The 23,949-nt window shown below is 34.6% G+C and overlaps 1 protein-coding gene across 1 annotated transcript; it reads right to left on the reverse strand.

Moving 5' to 3' along the window:
• Nucleotides 1-15,172: 15,172 nt before the first annotated feature.
• Nucleotides 15,173-17,168, reverse strand: LOC133036199 (uncharacterized). Its single transcript, XM_061112711.1, has 3 exons — nucleotides 16,959-17,168; nucleotides 16,069-16,350; nucleotides 15,173-15,802 (listed from the first exon to the last, which is right to left on the reverse strand). The coding sequence occupies exons 1-3, from the start codon at nucleotides 17,166-17,168 to the stop codon at nucleotides 15,173-15,175; spliced, it is 1,122 nt and encodes a 373-aa protein (XP_060968694.1).
• Between the last annotated feature and the right edge of the window lie 6,781 nt (nucleotides 17,169-23,949).

The raw sequence follows: 23,949 nt of genomic DNA on the forward strand, positions 1-23,949 counted from the left end.
GATTCAAGGGTTAGAGATCTGAGTGGAAGGAGACATTAATTCCGCTGCATCAATGTAAGGTTTTCTTAACTTTATATGTGTTTAATTTATCGTTTTAGAAAGTTCTTATTTAGGATGTTAAACAACATACTTGTGAGTAGATCTAAGATCCTGGTAAAATAATTTCCAACAATAGATTACTCTAACACTTTTGCACCTAATCAAATTAGTTACTGTCAAGTTAGTTTTGGCTTTGGCTACTGTGAAGGGCTGGCATTTACATCAATTGGATGTAAATAATGCTTTCTTATATGGAGATCTAAATGAAGATGTGTACATGTCTTTACCTCAAGGGTATAGACCTAAGGGGGAGTTACCACCAAATGCAGTATGAAAATTACAAAAGTCACTTTATGGCCTAAAGCAAGCTTCAAGGCAGTGGTTTGCCAAGTTCTTTAGTGCCTTAACTGATGAAGGTTTTTATCACTCTACAATTGATCATTCTTTGTTCATCAAACACTTCAATCGAGATTTCATTTTTTTTGTTGGTGTATGTGGATGATGTCATTCTAGCAAGAAACAACTTGCATGAACTTCAAGCCTTGAAAATCAAATTAAATGATAGATTCAAATTGAAAGATTTGGGAAAGCTGAAATATTTTCTAAGCCTTGAAGTTGCAAGATCGGAACAGGGAAATTTTGTATCATAGAGACCTTATGCTCTGTAGTTGCTTGAGGACCTTGGATACCTAGGCTGTAAGCCAATGAATACAGCCATGGAAGCAAATCACAAGCTTGAACACAATGAAAAAGAGAAGCCGGCACATCCTACATTGTACAAAAGAATTATTGTCAAGTTATAGTATCCAACAATCACTAGGCCAGACATTTCTTACTCAGTTAATAAGCTGAGGAAATTGTTTGCAACACCTCGAGTTACTCATTTACTTGCTACACAAATAGTGCTTAGTATGTTAAGAGTAGTCCTGGTCAGGGTTTGTTTTTTGCCTCAAAAACAGAGGTAAAGTTGCATGCTTATACAAACTCAAATAAAGCATCTTGTCCAGATACAAGAAGATCTACCACAGGGTTTTTCATATTCATTGGAACCTCAATCATTTCATGGAAAAGCAAGAAACACATTGTTTCAAGATCTTCATCAAAGGTTGAGTATAGAGCTATGGAAAACACTACATGTGAGGTTATTTGGCTACTATTTGAAAGAACTAAAGGTTTAGCATGAGACCTGCTTTGCTATGTTGTGATAATAAATCTGCTCAACATATAGCTGTAAATCTAGTGTTTCACGAAAGGACCAAACATATACAGATAGATTTTCACTTGGTGAGATTGAAGGTCTAAGAAAGAATTGTCAAAACAGTCCATGTATCAATTAAAGATCAACTCGCTGATATACTAACCATGCCTCTTTTTTCCAATCAGTTCAAGAGTTTCAAAGACAAGATGGGACTGAGACACATTTAGTCCATCTTGAGGGGGAGTATCAAGTTGTTAAGTGTTAGAGGTTGGTTAGTGTAGTAGTTAATGTTGGGATTTTACGCCTTAAATAAAATCTATTTCAGTATAATCTTATTTACTATCAATAGATCAATAAAAGATTAGAAGTCATTTATATTTACATGTACTTTTCATGATTATGGTTTTAATATACAATTTTTATTAAATGCAGAACATATTGTTTTCACAATTACAGTGATGTCATCATAGTGAAAAGTAGTTGTGATTATATGCTTTAAAGTCTTTAGTCCATGATTTATCAGTGTCCTAGATTTACACTGACGTGATAATCAACGATAAAGTTTACTTACACATTGTATAAGTGGAATGTCTTTTCCAGGGCATTAGCAAAGTATACTAGTATCGGATGTATTGGATATACATCAGATTGGACTGATATTAATAATGGAAAATATATCATAAAATTACCATTATATTTTTTCTAAGTTAATATCACTTACTTGATCTTAGATCAATAGATCTTAATCCTCAGATGGTTAGGTTTTGGCTTAATTGTATTATTTGTGTTCTTCGACTTGTTCGTTGAAGCTGACCAATTGGATCGGCCCAATACTTACATCTTGAGAACATGGTAGTACAATAAAGTGAGAGTGCTAATCATATATATGGAATCTATAATTTCTATAACAATTTAGAAATGAAATGATAATTTTCTTTGAGCTTGGCTTCACAGACATAAATAGAAGAGTCCTTATTTCAGTAATTATATTAATTTATTGAAATATCATTTATAAGAAGCTAAGTGTTTTAAGAATAAAATATATTAAGGGGTAGAATAGTAAATTTGTCCCTACTCGATATAAATCATCTATAGATGATCTTTGATTATTTGGATTGAAACAATGGATAATTTATAGCATATCTATTCTTGGTAAATAAAGCGTTCTATGTAATCAAGAGTGAAATTACGAATTTATAGTAGAATCATGAGGAATTAATAAAATAGAGAATTTACTCAGTAAATTCTAAAACTACTTACTGGGAACTTGATTACATAAGTCTATGGTCCCCACACTAGTTGAGATAATATTGTCTTGTAGATTTAATTAATTAATTTTAATCAATCAATTTGAATTCTTCAGACTATATCTTGTTTTTGAATTTTCACTAAGCAATGGCTTATTTGAGAAAAAAAAGATTTAGGATTTATTTATTAATTAAGAGATTTTATAAAATCTAATTAATAAATAAGTTCAATAAAAATTATTTGATAAATAATTATCACTACAAGAAAATTATCCTATCTCGACAGTTAAGAACCCACGAGATAAACCTGTCTCAGCGGTTATTGATTGCCAAGAATCTGAGTATCCACATAAATATGATGACCAATCTCGACGGTTGGGAACCACTGAAATAGGATACCCTCTCGTCGGTTCAAAATATAACTGTTAAGTGCGCCACATATACTCACATATGTGCAATCTCGACGCTTGGTAGTGCCGAGATAGGGTAGCAATCTCGACGGTTCAAAAGGAACTGTCAAGATTACTACCCTATCTCTACTGGTTAAGAACCCACGAGATAGGTTAATAACGATAGTTTTTTAACAACTGCCGTAGTTGATTCTAGTTGAAAAAAAAAAATTAATTTTTCTTTTCAATAAATCTAGCTAAGATTATATAGTATTGTATACTTATTTTTGTCCTCATTATAAGTAAAGTTGCAATACCCACCACAGTTACATTATATTGCCTGCAAGTGGCTTCAAGGAAGTCCGTCACAAGCGAGAAATCCACAATAATGGGACGCCCTGTACATTAAGAAGGTGCTAATCAAATTCTACATGAGATTATTTAAAAGACAAGAACACTGTGAAGCCAAAAGTGAAAAGTTAAACTAACCAGCATAAAATCTTTCAGTGAGGTTCCTAAGTGCATTTGCAGCGTGCTCTTCCTCTCTAAATTGAACATAAACATTACCCACCTGCCAAAACAGAATACCAACATGTGACTAATCTATTTCAGAAATAAACTGACTTGACTTTCCTTATTTGATAAGAAGGGTAATATGCCACTTTTTCATGGTACAGAACTTGAAGAAGGCACAAATATTCCAGGATTAAATCTAATTGAAGAGCAAAATGTGTATAGTGCTGCCAAGTATAGTTCTTTTCAAACTGAAACAAATTAGTTGGTTTAGCACCATTCGGTGAGGAGATAGCTATTCGTGAATATGTTGAAACATCAGAACAAAACTTAGATGCTGGGGACTTGACTCTTTCACCAAGGCCTTTGAAAGATGACAAAGATGATGGTTCTGTACTTCCATGTGAAGCTTGGTGGAAAAGAGGAGCTGCCAACAAGAAAAGTTCAAAATCATCACATAATGGAGATATGAAAAGAAATTATGTGCCCAAGAAAGTAGGTTTTTAAATGGCCATCAATGAGGACCCAATAACTTGTGCCTAAAAATTACCAAAAATCACATCTCAAAACTCCACAGAAGGAATTTCATGCTTCTTCTAAAATTAACCAAGGTACCGATTTCCATTTCCCAATGACCAATATACGTAGACAGTACAAGCAACCGTCGATATAAACTTGCAAATAAAAATGATTAAAAATATCTGAACTTGCAAATAGATTGGCATCACATGTGATAGAACTATAAATTAAATCCATTACAAATTGGAAGAAAAAGTCAATTAAGAAACCTGTCCTATATACAGCTATTTGTTCAACTAACTCTAATACAACTCTCACACTTGGGGTTTATACAATTCATCTTAAGACAAATTAATAAACAATTTACAACGAACTATTTCTATCTTGTTCAAAGAAACCTCAACCACCTGGGAGTTTAAACAAATGGGCATAAAAATTACGAAACTCAGACCTGTTCAACAATTTAATGTGGCTGAAGATTCCTTGAAAAACCCCCATTTTCAGTTGCACAAAATGAGCAGTGCAAAGGCAGCCAACCTAATTAATCAAAGGAAATTTAGTTGCAATGAATTTTTTTTATTTATAAAAAAGAAATATAAATATATATTTATAGAAAAAGAAACACCTCAGTACAACATTTTAACAAAGATAAAATTAGGCCTTTTTGCAAAGTAGCCAGCAGCAGCATAAGAAACAAAAACTCACAATTTGAGTTAAAACCACGTTCCTTTTAACATTACATTATATTCTTAGACCGTTATTTTCTGTTTTCTTTCCGTTATTTTCTGTTACTTAATGTACTGCTCTATATAAACCCAACAAATCACAATTGTACCAATTCAATGTAAACTTTTCACTCATTCAATAAAATCTCTCTGTTTCTTCTCTGCCTTTCTTCTAATATGGTATCAGTAGAAACATCTTCAAGAACCCATTAAAAGCTTCTTCAAGATCATTCGAAAAGCTTCATCAAGGTTCCAATCATGGTGAGAACTCGAGCGCACTCTTCAGCCACTTCCACAGATCCTCAACAACCAGTGGTCGATGCTTCCACCGCTCCTCCACCATCAAACGCTTCCGCCGGCAATCTGCCTCAATCTGCACCACCCATACCAGAACAGATCAGATCAGATCCAGTTCAACGTCCTGCGTATGAAGATATTCGATCTCCTTATTACCTCAGTAATGCCGATCACCCTGGTCTTGCATTGGCTACTCCTCTACTCACTGATCGAAATTTTCAACCGTGGAGAAGAGATTTCATCCTCTGAATCGGTGCAAGAAATAAAACCCCTTTTCTTGAAGGTACTTTACCTCAACCTTTACCCTCAGATTCTCTTTACAGTTCTTGGACTAGATGCAATCAAATGGTAATGTCTTGGATATTACATTCCGTATCACCTGAAATCAAGAGCAGTATCATGTATCTTGATACTGCTTCTGAGATGTGGACAGTACTCAACAACCGATTCAACCAAGGAAATGGTCCCCGAATCTTTGAATTTAATGAGTCCTTGACTTACCTTCAACAAGGAGAAGAATCTGTCAGCTCCTACTTCACAAAATTAACAGCCATGTGGGATGAAATCAATCAGTTACGGCCTCGAATACCCTGCACTTGTGCAGCTGCTGCTCAATCCCACGATCACCTTAATCATGATCAAGTTTTACAATTCCTCAAAGGGTTAAATGAGTCATACCATGCCATCCGAGACCAAATCCTCCTTCTTGACCCATGTCCCTCTCTCAATAAAGTTTTCTCAATGGTCATTCATCAAGAAAGGCAAAGAACCTTAGGCACTCGAACCCCACAACCCCTCACTGCAGCTGCAACTCATAACAGCAACACTAATCCCACAACTGAAACAAATCCCATGGCAAATGCATCTTCCAAGAACAAAAGACCTAGGCCTCATTGCACTCATTGTCAAAAGCCGGGTCATTACAAAGACAAATGCTACTTTCTTCATGGTTTTCCTCCTGGTTATGGAAAGCCAAGAAACAATGACACCAACACTACTCAAAATCGCAAGAATGATGGCGCTTCCACATCTAGAAACACCCCTCAATCCTCCCAAGTTTCTGCCAACACAACTGAGCAAGCACCACTAACTCATGCTCAATGTCAGCAAATCATTTCCATGCTTACTCAGCAACTTCAACCCACTGATGCTTCTACCTCAGATGGGCCAAACATCAACAATTTTTCTGGTAAACCCGATCCATTATCTCCTCTTTCCTGGATTATTGATAGTGGTGCAACTCACCACGTTTGTTGCAACATTAATTGTTTTTCTTCCATACAGAAACCTATTAATAATAGATCTGTTACTTTACCTAATGCAACAACTGTCACCATTGAACTTATAGGAACAGTCAAAATAAATTCTGCTATAACCTTATACAATGTTTTATATGTCCCTAAGTTTAAACTCAATTTACTATCTGTTAGTAGCTTAATCAATGACAGTTTTTTTCATTTTTATTTCACTCCTAACCATTGTCAAATCCAGGACCCTTCTCGGACATTGAGGATTGGGACAGCTGAAAAATACGGCAAGCTTTATTACCTGCAGCAAGACAAACTTCACAGTCATATTTCAAATTCAGTTTTATGTAATGTAAACACAACAAATGACCAATGGCATTCACGCCTAGGCCATCCATCTGTACTCATTACCAACAAAATAAATAAACAACTGAATTTTCCTCCTAATTTCAGCAACAATAATGACTGTCCCACTTGCCATTTATCTAAACAAAAGAAATTGCCTTTTGTCTCACATAATAATTTTTCCCAAGAGATATTTGAATTAATTCATCTCGACATATGGGGACCCTATCACATACCTTCTATTGAAGGATACAAATACTTCCTAACCATTGTGGATGACCATTCAAGGCACACATGGTTATATCTACTTCGAGCAAAATCTGACGCTCCCATCATTATTCAAAATTTCTTCACTTTTGTACAAGTTCACTACAAAAGAAACATTAAGTCTGTTCGAACAGACAATGCAAAGGAATTAACATTAAATACTTTTTATACTCAGCAAGGAACAACAAATTTTAACTCCTGTGTTGGCAGACCACAGCAGAATGCTGTAGTAGAAAGAAAGCACCAGCACATTTTAAATGTTGCTCGAGCATTAGCTTTCCAATCTAACTTACCACTACCCTATTGGAGCTATATGGTCAAAACAGCCGTATATTTACTCAACAGAACTCCATCAGTTCTGCTCAAGGACAAAACATCTTTTGAATTACTTAACAACAAGCCACCCGAATATACTCATTTAAGGAATTTTGGATGTCTCGCTTATGCTTCCAACATCCACATCCCTCATAAATTTGCCCCTCGGGCCAAAGCTTGCATATTCATAGGCTATCCTGAACATATGAAAGCATACACCCTCCTTGACATTGAGACCAAACACATTTTTCACTCACGAGATGTAATTTTTTATGAATCCATATACCCTTTACAAGGAACGATTCATCATTCTCACATAGAGAATTTTTTCTCATCTCATACCAGTGAAAACTCCCAACAGACCTCCAATGACACCTCTCAAACAACAACAATCATTCCTTCACAACCTCCCCAAACTCTGCCAACAACAACCAAATCAGGAAGAACCATAAAACCTCCTGCTCATTTAACCGATTACAATTGTGCCACTTCCAGCACACAACACCCTATTACCAACTACCTATCATACAAGAAATTTTCTCCTCAGTTCAGGGCTGCTGCCCTTGCCATCTCCCACCTCATTGAACCAAGCTCTTTTGCACAAGCCTGCAAAATAAAAGTTTGGAACACAGCCATGGACACAGAAATAGACGCTCTCGAAGCAAATGAAACATGGATTGTTGTTCCCCTTCCCCCGGGACAACACACAATCAGTAACAAATGGGTTTATCGCATTAAACTCAATCCTGATGGCTCGGTTGAACGATGCAAAGCACGTCTCGTTGCCAAAGGATATACTCAACAACAAGGTGTTGATTATTTCGAAACTTACGCTCCCGTAGCTAAGTTCAACACACTCAAATTACTCCTCTCTCTTGCTGCCATTAACCAATGGCACCTTCACCATATGGACATAAACAACGCATTTCTTCATGGTGATCTCCATGAAGAAATTTACATGAAAATACCCCAAGGTTACAAACCGAAAGGAACTCTCCCTCCCAATGCTGTTTGCAAATTGCAAAAGAGCATATATGGGCTCAAACAATCCTCTAGGCAATGGTACACCAAGCTCAGTTCAGCTTTGATCAAACAAGGTTTCACTCAATCAAAGAATGATAACTCCCTATTCATAAAACGCTCCCATGATACCTTCCTTGCCTTACTTATATACGTTGACGACATCATAGTCGCCACCAACAACACTACAACCCTTCACTCTTTCATATCAACTCTCGACAGTCACTTTAAATTGAAAGATCTTGGCCCTCTTCGATTTTTCTTAGGCCTTGAAATAGATCGCTGCAAAAATGGAATTTCTGTAAGTCAAAGACCATTTACCCTACAATTATTACAAGACAGTGGCAAGCTTGGTACAAAACCGGTTTCAACTCCAATGGAACCCAATACAAAACTCAACAATGAAACCGGCAATCTTCTCACCAATCCTACACAATACAGAAGTCTCATAGGGAAGTTAATATATCTCACCATTACAAGACCTGACATTTCTTTTGCAGTCAACAAACTTAGCCAGTATCTTCAAGCACCACGGGATCCTCATTTACAAGCAGCCAACCGCATCCTCCAATACTTAAAAGGCACACCAGGTCAAGGCCTTTTCTTCCATACAAAATCACCTTCACCTCTACGATTACAAGCCTTCGCCGATGCGGATTGGGGAGCATGTTTAGACACAAGAAGATCGATCTCTGGCTACTGCATTTTCCTAGGAAATTCTCTAATATCCTGGAAATCAAAAAAGCAACAAACGGTGTCACGGTCATCAGCTGAAGCCGAGTACAGAGCCATGGCCAATACTGCATGTGAACTTACCTGGCTTCATTCCATTATCAAAGAACTCGGCATCAACATCCAACTTCCCTCCACCCTGTTCTGTGACAACCAAGCAGCACTTCACATATCAGAAAATCCAGTCTACCACGAGCGCACCAAACACGTCGAGATAGACTGCCACCTTATCCGTGAAAAGATCAACACTGGTACAATCAAAACAAATCATGTTCCATCAAAATCCAATATCGCAGACATCATGACGAAACCCCTGTTTCCAGCACACTTCTCTGCTCTTATTTCCAAGATGAGTGTCAAAAATTTTTACACTCCATCTTGAAGGGGGCTCTTAGACCGTTATTTTCTGTTTTCTTTCCGTTATTTTCTGTTACTTAATGTACTGCTCTATATAAACCCAACAAATCACAATTGTACCAATTCAATGTAAACTTTTCACTCATTCAATAAAATCTCTCTGTTTCTTCTCTGCCTTTCTTCTAATATATATTCTTGAAAATATTTGCAAACTATCATAAAGTATAATACTTTGCAAACATCTTTATTAGTCATAACAGAGCTAAAAAAATAACGGCTACTATGGTGCCAAGAAATAAAACAATATTTTCAAAATGATAAAACATAATCTCTGTATTATTCCTTACCAAAAATAACTAATTATATACCTCCAAAATCTAATCTAAATAAAATACATACAAATCTTCATTGGAGAGCCAAGAGGAGAAGTGTTTCGTTGCTTTGTAAAACGTGGAGAACCGGATGGACTTCTTGGAGGTAGTGGAGGAGTACTGGCAGCAGGGAACATGGAGAAATTTACAAGTTGCAACTTGCATACTTTTATTTTATTATAAATAGCATAAATGGTACACTTATGGTTGACATAAGAAATGTAATTGATTGGCAGTGGGCGGTAGGATGTACATGGAATGTTTACTTATCATAGAACTGCCCCCGAATCATGATATATTGTTAATCACTCAAGAATGGCCTAGAATAAGTTTTATGTATATTAGAAATGTATCAAGCACTAGCTTGTGGAAAGAAACTACGTCTCTCCAATTCCATTGTCAGTCCTGTTCCTACTTCAATAAAAATTACTCCACCACTTTCTTCTTCCCTGTCTATCTGTATTACCATTGTGTATCATAGTACTTGACTATTTTGTTAGGAATTTATTAAGGTGTATATATAAAATGTGTGTAATAAGTCAAATTTATATAATCTATTTTGAAATAAAATTTATGACTTAGGGCGTAATTATCATGATTTTAATATGTCGATACCATAAGGACAAATTCTAATTTGATGAGAGGCCAAATAAAAATAGTCAATAAATATTACTAACAGTTTTGTCAGTTAGTAATATAAACGGTAATGGTCCACAATTTGCAGTATTGTATCTTTTCATTTTCTTGAAACCCCATCATCAAGAGACAAAGGTTACAGAAAAAGATTTCAATGCAAAATTAGAAGATCATACCCTTATTCAAGCCATTCAATAGACTCTAGTACGCTTTCGCTAATCTATAATTCTATTGTTTAATTCTCATGAATTAATTAGGGCTAAATTAATATTTAAAGTGTTTATAACATATAGTATCAAGAGCATCCCTAAATTAATTCTTGAGAATTTATGTAGTATTTGTAGTCTTGCATTTAGTTACTTTTGCAATTTAGTGAATGTCAAAATATATATTTCATTATTGTTTATGGTGTCGACATATATACAGAGAAAGATTTTACTGCAAAATTAGAATATCATATCCTTTTTCAAGCGATTCAGTGGATTTCGGTACGCTTCCGCTGATCTATAATTCTATTATTTAATTCTCATGAATTAATTAGGGCTAAATTAATATTTACAGTATTTATAACATAGGGTATCAAGAGCATCCTTAAATTAATTCTTGAGAAGTTATATAGTATTTGTGGTCTTCCATTTAGTTACTTTTTCAATTTAGTGAATGTCAAAATGTATATTTCATTATTGTTTATGGTGTCGACAAGATTATGTTTCTTGTCTTTTCCCTCCGACGGTTACGGTGGCTTCTGCGGCTTGGACCCCTCCGCCTGAAGATTGGATCAAAATCAACCGTGATGTCAGGTTTGGTGGAGATTCCATGTGTATGGCGGCCCTGGCTAGGGATCACTCTGGTACTGTTGTGTGGGCGGCTGTTAACATGCTCAATTTCAGAGATCCCCTGATTGGGGAAGCGGCAGCGTGTAGACTTGCATTGGACTCCGCCAGACTCAAGAATCACAACTATGTCTTGGTGGAGAGAGATTCTGAAATGGTTATCAAAGCGCTTAAAGGATTTCACTCTATTTGGAATATTGATAATTATGTTTCTTTACGTAATCAACTCTCTAAAAATTTTGTATCTTGTAATTTTTCATTTATTTCGTGTTGTTGTAATTCTGCTGCTCATAATATGGTAAATTGGGCGTTCCCTCAAAACATCTCAGATTTTGTGGAACCCTCCTCAATACCTGATAATATCCTTTGTAATGACCGTAAAGTAAGAAAAAATAGTGTCGACATATATACATCCTGCGTATATATATGGTATCAGACATAGTAAATGGTATTTATTTCATCAAATGGTTTATGCAGAATATATTTTTATAGTTTAGTTGTAAACGGTCGATTACTGTGCATATATGTGTGTGCCGCTGTAATTTTGTTCGGCGTAAAATATACATGCACTGACAACTTAAATTCTTGTCTATATTACATTGATAAAGTTTTTAGGGCTCGTTTGGAACGCCGTATTAGGTCGTATTGTATTGTATTGTATTATATTGAATTGGATTATATATCATATTTTTATATAATACTATGTTAAACTTTAATTTATACTAAAATATTAAATATTTAGGTGTCCATAAAAGTTAATACCACATATAGTTTTACATAAAAATATTGCATAAAATACAATTCAATATAATATAATACAATACAATACAACCTAATACAGCGATCCAAACGAGCCCTTAAAGTATAATCTTAATTTTTCTTCTTTTAATGTTTATTAAAGCCCAGAGTGATTTCTTTGCCGTATAACACTGGTAAAGATTTTATAAATTATACATAATTAAAGTAAATTGTATATATATAATGAACTGAAATGAAAATAAATTATTCATTTCGTATATATATTATATAATAAAAATGTATTGTGCGATATATATATTGTTGGACAGTTTATTAAATAATAGTTTAAATAACAATAATAGTATAATAACAATTTAATTCAAATTTTAGTTTTATAATTTATTAAAAATATCTAATATTTAGTTAAATTAATTAAAACAAAATATCACTAAAATGATCTCTTTTATGTAGATTAATTTAATCAAAATATTAGAATAATAGTGTGTATGTGATTCATAAATTTATTAACTAATTTAAAAGTGAGTTAATATTTAGTTAAATTTCATGCATATTTGTAGTGATAAATGTGTGACAATTATAATATATTTTGTGTGAATAATATGTTATTCCAAGGATTACATGTTGTTTGACATAATTTATTGTCAATGTCTGATCACTACAATAAGAATACCGCATATAATTAATATTATTGTCCAAAGACTTAATATTAATGTTGTGTTTGGTATCTTGAGATGGGATTAACCATTATTTGAATTTATTATTTTATCTGAATTCTCATATGAGCATGTTATTTATATAATTGTATTGTTCTTTTTGGTTGTTGCTAGTGTATCTGCTAACTTTAATTCGGTACCAGTCCTCAATGGTAATAACTTCAAGGACTGGAAGGAGAACATTTTCATTATCCTTGGCTACATGGATCTTGACCTTGTATTAATGATGGATCGTCCTGCTCCACTTACGGATACTAGTACCTCCGAGCAAAGGAGGATTTATGAGAAGTGATACCATTCAAACCGCATGAGTCTTATGATCATCAAGTGCGGCATACCTGAGGCTTTTAGGGTTGCGGTGTCTAATGAGGTCACCGATGCCACAACTTTCCTTACTGAATTGAGAAACGCTTTCCAAAAAGCAATAAAGCGGAAACAAGTACGCTTTGCTTAGCATCTCCACCATAACTAAGTTCAATTCATCCAAGTCGTTCCGCGAAGCCAGTTTTGCTAAGGCATCGATGTTGGAGTTTTGTTCTCTCGGAATGTGTTCGATTTTAAAGTAATTGAATCTTTCCAAGTTCTTTTGAACTTTCTCTAAATACTTCGCCATTTTTAAGCCTTTGGTCTGGTATTCAGCGAGAACCTGGTTCACAATCAGCTGCGAATCACTATGGCAGATGAGGCTTTTGACTTTCAACGCCTCGGCTATCTTTAAGCCGGCGATCAAGGCTTCATACTCAGCCTCGTTATTTGATGCGTCAAATTGAAACCTCAGAGCATAATGAAACTTAAAGTCTTCTGGCGATATTAATATTACCCCTGCACCCGAACCTTGCTCGTTGGATGCACCATCCACGTATAACTTCCAGGTTTCCACATCTCGTTGAACAGGCAGAATTTGTTCTGGAGTTATACCTTCTATCAAGAAATCGGCCAAAGCTTGGCCCTTGATGGATGTTCGAGGATGGTATGTTATGTCGAACTGCCCCAGTTTAATTGACCATTTTATCAATCTTCCAGAAGCATCTGGTTTAGATAAAACTTGTCTCAAAGGCTGATCGGTTAACACTTTTATGGGGTGCGCCTAGAAGTATGACAGCAGTTTACGAGACGCGTAGACTAAGCACAAAGCGAGTTTTTCTAGACGGGGATATCTGGAAACTGCCCCTAGTAATCTTTTACTTACATAGTAAATAGGTTGTTGGTGCTTACCCTCTTCTCGCACTATGGCTGCACTAATCACATCTTCCAAGATGGCCATAAAGAGAAACAGTGTCTCTCTAGTTATTGGTTTTGCCAAAACTAGAGGCGTCGCTAGGTGCCTTTTTATGTTCTGAAAGGCCTCTTCGCACTTTTTTGTCCACTCAAACTTTTTGTTGTCTCGCAATATATTGAAGAACAGCACGCACTTATCAATTGACTTCGAAATGAATCTGTTAAGTGCAGCCATTCTTCCTGTCAGGGCTTGTACTTCCTTAGGCTTTGTCGGTAATGGCATATCTATTAATGCCTTGATTTTTTTGGGATTGGCTTCAATACCCCTTGCATTAACTATGAATCCCAAAAAATTTCCTGAGGAAACTTCAAAGGAACATTTTTTCGAGTTTAGCATCATGTTATACTCCTTTAATATCTTGAAGCATTCCGCGAGGTCTGTGGTATGATCCCTACTTTTTATTGATTTTACCAACATATCGTCGACGTAAACTTCCATGTTCTGCCCGATTTGGTTTGCAAACATTTCGTTTACCAATCGCTGATATGTTTCCCCAGCATTCTTCAGTCCAAACGACATGACTTTATAACAATAGAGTCCCATGTTGGTTACGAAGCTTGTATGTTCCTGATCTGGGACATACATTTTTATCTGGTTCTATCCAGAATATGCGTCCATAAATGACATAAGCGCGTGCCCAGCAGTTGCATCCACTAACTGGTTGATCCTGGGTAGTGGAAAACAATCTTTTGGGCACGCCTTATTCAGATCAGAGAAATCAATACAAGTTCTCCAAGTTATGTTAGGCTTCGGGCGAAAACACGATTAGCTATCCACGACGGATAAAAAACCTCGCGTATGAAGTCGTTGACCAACAACTTATCCATTTCCTATTTTAGTGCCCCTTGTCTCTCGGAATCTAAAGGTCTCCTTTTCTGCCTCTTCGCTGGGTAGCTTGGATCAACATTTAAATGATGGCAAATAATATTAGGGTCGATCCCTATCATATCTCCAGGGCTCCAGGCGAATTGATCCTGGTTCGCCTTCAGAAAACTTATTAGTTGCTATTTGAGCTGCTCGTCCAGGTTCTTCCCAATGTATATACACTTTGTGGGATTTTCTAGGTCGAGAATAACCTCTTCCAATTCCTCAATTGGTTTTAATATATTTCTCTCATCTTGAACTCGGGGATCAAGATCTTCGTCTTTCTTTTCATTTTTTTCTGCCAAGATCGCCATCAACTGAAGACCAACTTTCCTATGCTACAACTCTATGCGATAGCAATCACGAGCTAGAAACTGACTTCCCCTAGTCCAATCAGTGCTGGACAACCCAATAATATGTTGTAAGCCGATGGCAGCTCGAAAACTAGGAAGTCTTGCATAACAGTGGCAGATAGGGGTGCCTCGCCCAAAGTTAATGCGAGCTCGATTATGCGAAGTCTGGAAATGCTGTCTTCGGTGAATTCACAAAGTTCACCATACCAGGCCTCAATTTGGCCTTTTCGAGCCCCATCTTCCTTAAAGTTTCCTGATGAAGGATATTTACTGAGCTCCTGTTGTCTATTAACACCCTCTTTATCCTTTTATTGACGAGTTGAATGGTAATCACCAATGGATCAACGTGAGGATATCTCACGCTTTTCTCGTCTTCCTCCGTGAATATAATTGGAGGTTCCTCAGTTTTCACCTTCTTGGAAGGTTCTGGGGCAAATGCCGACTGGTCGTTCTTTATTTCTTTCACATATCTTTTCTGGGCGTTATTACTTTCCCCTGCGATATGTGGCCCTTTCGAAATAACCAAGATGTCCACCCCTTCAGCAGGAAAAGGTTGTAACCCCTGGTTATTTGGGTTATTGGGCAGACTGGGCTGGTTGTATCCATGGCCCTGTCTTTCCACGTACTGTTTAAAGTGACCTCGAACGATGAGACTTTCTATCTCATCTTTGAATTGGTGACATTCATTAGTCGTATGCCCAATATTCTTATGGAATTTACAATACCTATTAGGATCTCTTTTTCTCCTCGCATTCCTCAAGGGCTCAGGCTTGCCGAAGGCAACCTTTTGCTCATGTGCGAGGTAAATATTCTCTCGACTTTCATTAAACTCGGTATAATCAGTATACACTGGCACGTACTTATCGTGCTTCTTCTATTTCTTTTTATCCTTCAAGGTTCCTTAGAATCGTCCGTTCTCTTCGAACTAGAAGCCCCGGAGTTATCAATTCTCGTGGAAACAGATGTTATTGAAACGTTGTTGGGTTTGCTTCCCGGACTTGTTTTTAACAAATTCATTTCCTTTCGAGCTTCTTCCTTCCGAACGAATACTTGAGCCTTTTCGTTGAACTCAATGATATTTTTTACTAGACGACCTTGTAAGTCGTCCCACAGCTCGCCCCCTGCGGTTGATGGATCAGTATTGATCCCCGCCTGAAAGGATGTAAGTTGTGTGTTGTCATCCAAGTTCCTAACCCTAACTGCAGCCGTGCTAAAGCGACTTAAGTATGCCTTAAGTGTCTCACCTGACTGCTGCTTTATATTGGTTAGCGAGGCCGCTTCGGGTCGTCTATCCCTAGCAGCCTGGAACTGTTTCTTGAAATCTTTGGACAGCTGTTCCCAGGAAGTTATTGAATGGTGGGTAAACTTGTGAAAACAGCTGCTCGCTGCTCCCACAAGCGAGGTGGGGAACAAAATACAGCATAAATTATTCGTGACATGACTTGCTCGCATTATTGTATTAAAGTTGTTCAAATGCGAGACCGAATCTGTGGTTCCATCATATGACGAGACTTGCGGATTTTTGAATCCCGAAGGAAAAGGGGTACTCATGATATCTGGATGATACGGCTCAAGTTCCTCGTCTAAGTCGTATCCAAATTGTCTCCCTAGTTCCCCCACTTGATATCTCCTGAACTTGTCCTCTAGCTTGTTTATTCGCAATTGGATGTGATCCTCTTGCTTTGGATCGAGCTATTAGCGAAGGTCAGGCTTCTTTGGATTCAAGTGCTCTCGCAGATTCGGTTGGGAGTAATTGCTTACACACCTCGTCTTACTCACAGATCACGTCCTACTTATAGACTTTGTCCAACTCATAGACTTCGTCTTAGAGTGACTCGTGGATTTACTGGTTCCCATACTTTCTCGATCATTAGCTTGTTGAATACTTTCTCCTTTTCGAGTTGATCGACTGTGGGTCCTTGACTGCCTCGAGGTCACACTTGCTTCTTCACGCTTTGTTCTTTCCCCCTGAGTGTGATTTGTTGTATTTCTCCTATTAGGATCTGTACGAGCCTTCGCTCTATGGGTTCGGGAAGAACGTTGGTGATTCCTAGCAGGTGACCTTCGTTCTCTAGGCTAATCCCCAAGATTTTCCTCATTTTCATGAGGAATTTCTCGTTCATCAGTTTCTGGTTGCCTCCCATTCTCATTTTCGTAAGAGGGTTCTGGCTGGTCATTCTAATTGTTGGGGGGTATCTCATTTTCCTGTCTCCTGATTCGTGAGTCACGGCTTCTACCTCGTGGTCTTCTCACTCTAGGTTTAGGTTGATTTTGAGCATTTGTCCCCTGTGCCGTCCTGGCCGCAGCTGCATCACGTTCTAATTCAGCATTCCGCCGCTGCACCTCTTCCAGACGGCGTCTTAAGCGGCAATTTTTCGTTTCATAAGTACCTTCTCCCATAGGCTGGGCAACCCCACGATCGGGCTCTTAATCCCTCGTCCCAGGGTACAAACTCACAGGAAAAAATAAAGGCTGTATAAGGAAAAATATGAACACACAGGATTTTTTACATAGTTTTACAGTTAAAAGTCTGCACACTCCACGAGTCAATCTTATTCAGATTTCTAATTATTTCTCAGAGCCTCTTTTGTATGAGTTTTTTCGTCCCTTTTTGGATCTTACTTGCCACTATTTATAATTACATAGTGGGCAGTTAATTACAAAGTTGATTGCGATCGTTTTACAACAATTATTCTCTAAAATCATGAGTTTTGATTACATATCACGTAGTGTAAATGCGGTTGCTATTTGAAAATCATATAGCTATGATTTTTTCCGCTTTTACTGGGTCAAAATGATTGTGTATTTAAACACGTCTTTAATTGTTGTATCTGGGAATGTCTCAACAGAAGCTTGGTTCTAGTGATCATACTAGCGAGCTAGGGCCATTTTTCCTTCCGAGGTCGACGATGCACATCTTGTGATGATCGCAATTCTGACTTACAAAGATTTCTTCGAGGCTCGTTAGAATGTTAACTACTGACTCGTCAGAATTGTGAGCCTCACTGAGAAGATGTTTGAGTTTAACTGGGTGAAGTGTCAGGAAGTCTTCCCATAGCGAGATAGGCACCTCGCTTATTAGGTCTCGAGCCAACCCGACTGTTATACTTAGTTTGTACATTATACACTAAGTGCTTTCGCAGTCGAAACGTGTCGTTTTCGTCTTCCTAAATGTAACGTACTTTATCCCTCGCTATTCACATCTAACGACATATGATTTTTCGTTAATATACTATGCCGATATATGTGACAATTGATGGGTTTAGTTGTGATTGATACAACAAACACTGCTTTGATCCTATATTGATATAATTAATGGACGAGATTGTACATGTCTATGGTTATGATAACAAAATTTTGAGCTCAGTAAGTTTAACACATTTATATGTATACATATGTGGCCCAGTGGGAGTATTAGAAATTTATTAGGATCACAATTGTATATATAAAATTAGGAAACAGGTCGCGCGCGTGCGGTAGTTAAATAATTATATAAATATTAATTGAGCAATAAAATTAGTATCAAATAATTTTAAATTTATTTTTGTGTATTTTTTTTTAAAAAAATGTGCTTATTAAAAAATAATAAATCCATATAGAAAACTTTAAAGAATAAAAAAAATTATCATACAACTTCTTATATAAATAAAAAATTAGACAATTTTTTTAAAAAAATATACATTATAGTGAAGAAAATTAGAAGCTAAATATTTCTTACACAAAATAGAGATTAAAACAGAAAGAAGATAATAAATCTATTAAAATTCATCATATAATTTTAAAACAACTATCATCACCGTATCACATTTGTAGTCACCACTGTATTTAAAGTTGATTTTATCACCGTATCTCACTTGTAATCATCATTAATGTTCTTTCTAATAAGTTTATTTTGTACATAAAATAAATTATACAATAATCGGTAAGTATTTACTTTTATTATGTGAGGGAAGAGAGGGTGATAAACATAATAAGTTTAGAATTTTCATAATTTTAGCATATTAATTAATAATTTCTTTTGATAAATTAAATTTGTTAATATTAACTATATCTCTCTCTAAAAAAATTAATGTAGATTAATGTTTTTTTAATACATATATAGTTATTAACAGGCCCGGCCTTTTTCGTGTGCAACCAGATCTATTTCACAGGGTCCACCAAAAAAAAAAAGCCCAATTTTCTCTAATTTATTTTTAGTTTTTTCTTTAAAGCTGACTTCGGTCAGCAACCTATTCTTAACTAAAAAAAAGAGTTATTTATTTTAAAGGCCCACTTTTCAAAAATATGTTTTGGCTTTTTTTTTTTTAAAGCTAACTTTGGAAGTCAGCAAGCTTATTCCCAACAAAAAGAAAAATTATTAGTTTTTAAATCTTTTAAAATATTTTTATTTTTTTATAAACCAATTTTTACATAGTCAATTAATTACAAAATTTCTTAGATTCTAGTAAAATAAGGGTACTAAATTTATTAATGCTATTTAATTCTTTTTTTTTTAAAACCTTTTATATTCACCTACATGACTATATATCTTTATATATTAAAAGTGTCTATCTAACGGCATTTCTTGGTTTAACAGAATATACCTTAAAAATAAAAGAATATTCTGTTAAATTTAACGATGTTAATAGGTTTGATCTCCCGTTAACAAATAAACCCAATGATTAAACCCAAAAAAATCAAACAATCTTTGTTAAAATTAAAAAAAAATCATTTTAGCCACATATCCCTCTAACAAAATGTGGCTGTGTAAAAAAAAATTTAAAAAACCAGTGGACTCTTCATTCGCACTCCCAATCCCAATCGAGCGATTGATTGGTGGATGCCCATGAAGCCTCTCAAAAAACAATGGCCTCTTCCAATCGAGCGATACTCTCTTCTTTTGAAGGAATCAAAATCGGACTGCAACAATAATGGCCTCTTCCAGAATCTGGTGGAAACTGGTGGAGGTTGGATGATGAAGATGCCAAAATTAGGATTTTGGCTGAGGCCGATGACTGCGACTCGGCCACTTATACGAATGTGAGAGCTGGTTTCTAAAGACCAGTTTATATTTGCGGCTTTTTCTACCCTAATTGTGGCGGTGGTGAGTTTCAAGCACAGTTTTATTTTTGTGTATTTTTCTTCATTGCTTTCATTTTAATTTTTGTGTGTGAATATCTTTGGGTCAGCTTTCAGAGATTTCAATAACGCATTACTTGACGGCATCAATATTCACCGAACAGAGCAGCCAAATTCTGTGTTTGGTAGATTGTGATCCTTACAGTTTTGACATTCTGTGTACATATCAATTTTGCTCTATGGTTAGGCATCTTGACACTAAATTATCTCATATCATTCTCTACTTTAAATGCTTGTTTAATCTATAATCACTCTTCTTCTATTTAAGAAAATGGCGTATGATTCAAACAATTTAAGGGTCGGAGAGATAAAATCAATTGGAGTTTTTTCTTCAGATTCTAACAAGTACTGTATTCCAAACTATATTTTAATTTATTTTAAAATTTTGAACTATTTGTTGTTTTGATAATTATAAGGGTGAAGATGTGTCCACAAATAGGAGATGGTGCTACATCGTGTTGTGGGTGATTGGGGATTCAGAGACAAGATGAGATTGTTGATTATATGTGGGAATCCATCAAGAATTTATAAATGTACATTTTTTTTTCTCTAAGGAGTCAATTGAGAGTGTTGATTTTTTTTTTTTATTATTGTCCTTATATTCTTTTATTTGTCGTTTACATTTAGAGTTTTCATTGATTGATACAAAGAGAAATTATTTACCTTTTTCATATACTTTTATTGTAGAGACTCCTAAATTCAATTTCGCTTAGATTTATTGGATAATGTTTATTTTTATAGGATATTGATCAAATTAGGCCTTAAAAATGACCTTAATTATTAAGCAGCTTTTGTTCATATTGGCCTTTTCTGGTGTGTTGTCATTTTTGGGGTAACAATTTATGGTTCTTCTTTTACTTACCAAATTCTTCCAATTAATATTTGTTTTTTAATTTAGAAACATCTTTAAGCTCCAAAAGACTATTTGTATTAAGCAATGTAAAACAGAAAGTTTAATGGAATGTTAATTTATTGTCTTTCTTATAAAAATTTGTACATTTATTCTCTTGACATAACATAATTTTATATACATAACTATATTTTACTAATTAAATACAATGACACAAAAATTATTTTAATAAAATAAATTATTCATTAAATAAAATACTTTTAGTTACACAAAGATTACTAACCAAATATTTTTAGTTATTAAAATCTAAAAAAAAAAAATCAAAAAATCTAATTTTACGTGGCTCGGCACGTAACTTTTATATCTAGTATATATATATATGTATATATATGAGAATTTAGTAAAGTAACGGTACTAAATTTCCTAAATTCTAGAATATATTTAATTTTAAGTTTTTCATCAACATTAAAAATCAAAATTGTTTATAAGAATTGAGAGAAAAAATATTAGATATATTTTGCTATCATCTATATTCTAGTTTTCTTCTTTTTTTAAAAAAATAAAAAAAATTGGAGAATAATATCATTCATTAGAATTTTTTAAGGCAAATTTATCAACGGTTAATGGAAGGTATGTATTTGATATTTACTCTTTGTTCATTATATATATCTATATTGTTTATTATTTGTGTTCGCGGTGCGGGTGGTGCAGTTTTTAACCATTCTTTCAAACCAACTCGCACATGCGGCTTTTCCAATTTTCCAAACCGCACCCGCACCGCGATACTAAAAAACCGCAAAAACCGCACCGCAAAAAATGATGTGGTGCGGTGCGGTTTCTGCGGTTTATGCGGTTTGAACTATCACAATTTTTTTTTTTTTGAAATTATCATAAAATAATTAAACTATCATTAATATAATTATTCCAGAACACTTAAGAAAATACAATAAACTTGAGATTAATAAAAGTTATAACAACAACAATACGTCAATAGTCTTTTTAAAGTTTCAACAACACACCTAAATCAAAATAACAAACTTAAAACTAATTAAATTCCAACAACAATATAAAAATTTACAACTAACATACTTTCAGCAATAGATTAAAAATAAAACAAACACAAACTTCCAATTTAAAATTTCAATACACATGTATGGGCTTGGGTTTGTTGCTAATAAGAGAGGGTTTGTGAAGAGTTATGGATTTTATCCTAAGATTAATGGGCTTGGGTTGGACTCATATGTATGGGCTTAATTAAATAAATATAAAAATTGAAATTTTAAAACATGCGGTGCAGTGCGGTTTGAATCGCGGTTTAATAATTCAAAATCGCAAATCGCACCTCACCGCGCGATTTGGGAAAAATTCAAACCGCAACCGCACCGCGAAGAATTTCAAACCGTATTTTTTTTGCTGTGCGGACGGTTTGAGCGATTTGATGTACACCCCTAATTTTTAGTTTCATATCTGTATTCAAACTACTAGCCACCATCAATCATATATATTCATATCTCAATTTTTATGATTGAGAGTGTAGTTATTATTGATAGTTAGCTAGTTTCTTCTTCTTTGTCATTTTATCTCTTATTTTTTAAAAAAACTAAATATATCTATTTATATAATTAATGTTGAAACTAATGAAAGAAAAAAAATATGTAATATGTATATGTTGTAAATTCACCCTTGTTTAATACTATCAATTAATTATATTTTTGTAAACTTTTTTTAATTGAGATTAATTGTTAATTGTTATTTAGTTAAAAACTGTTTATTAGTACATTTACTTATTCTAAAAATATCATTATATAAATCAAAAAATTAATTTTAAATGAGCATTGGGCAATTGGTGACTGTGAATTTTCTCAATTTGAAATTTTAACTTTGAATACAGAATCAACAGCGAATATTAAGTTTTTTCATCCCTTTTTGAACTTCTAAATTAATAATTATTATTATCTTGATTGTTCTTTGAAATATTATATTAGTTGTTGTTATTGATTTTTTTTTTACTATGTCTCCTAAAATTAAAAAATATGAGTCTGGGTATGAAAAGCGTAAGAAAAAAAAAATTGAGTTAACTCAATCTCAAAGAGGAGCTCTTGATAAATTTATTATAAAAGAACCACAAATTTTTTTTGAAAATTATAATCATAATGTTGTTAATATTGAAAATTCTGAAAATATGTTGCCTACTATTGAGAATCATGGTGAAAAAGATGATGTGGAAAATGGAAGTGACATGCCTCTTGAAAATAATAAAGTGGAAAATAAAGGTGATTTGCCTATTGAAAATGATGATATGGAAAATCAAAATTTTGATTCTCGAAATTGTGATGATGATCATTTGAATAATTCGCTCAAAAATAAAATTTTAGAGATAATAATAATGATAATGCAGAGCAAACAAACTCATTTGAAAATTTACTTCATATATTTGATCCAAGAAATTGGGACGCTCTTGATTCAAAAATGATTGATTTATTAGTGATGAAGGGTCCAAAAAGAGATTGTTCTATTATGGTTGGTCCTAAAGGTAAATTTTCTAGACGATTTACTGCTAATTTGTATACTAGAGTTTTATCAAATGGAGAGAATTGTAATAAAGATTGGCTTGTTTATTCAAAAGAGTTAGATAGAGTATTTTGTTTTTGTTGCAAAGTTTTTAAAATAGGGATTGTTAGAAGACAATTTATAAATGAATATTTTAGTGATTGGCTGCGTATTGGTAAAAGACTTAGAGAGCATGAGATAAGTATGGAACATGTTAAAAATATGACAACTAGGTACGAATTGCGTCTAAGACTCTAAAACAATCAAACCATTGATAAATCGACTCAAAGACTAATTGAAAAAGAAAAAGATCACTCGGAAAAAATTTTACAAAGAATTATTTTAATAATCAAATTTCTTGCTAAACATAATTTGGCCTTTCATGGATCTAATAAGAAATTATATCAAAATGG

The sequence above is a fragment of the Cannabis sativa genome, chromosome 3 (assembly GCF_029168945.1).
Source record: "Cannabis sativa cultivar Pink pepper isolate KNU-18-1 chromosome 3, ASM2916894v1, whole genome shotgun sequence".
In the NCBI taxonomy this organism is placed as follows: domain Eukaryota; kingdom Viridiplantae; phylum Streptophyta; class Magnoliopsida; order Rosales; family Cannabaceae; genus Cannabis; species Cannabis sativa.

Coding starts and splice junctions, on each gene's coding strand:
- LOC133036199 (XM_061112711.1), bottom strand. CDS start 17,168: ATGAGAATGGGAGGCAACCAGAAACTGATGAACGAGAAATTCCTCATG. Junction 16,351..16,958: donor AACAAAGCGTGAAGAAGCAA/GTGTGACCTCGA, acceptor TCCTGGGAACAG/CTGTCCAAAGATTTCAAGAA. Junction 15,803..16,068: donor AGTTCAACGAAAAGGCTCAA/GTATTCGTTCGG, acceptor CATGAGCAAAAG/GTTGCCTTCGGCAAGCCTGA.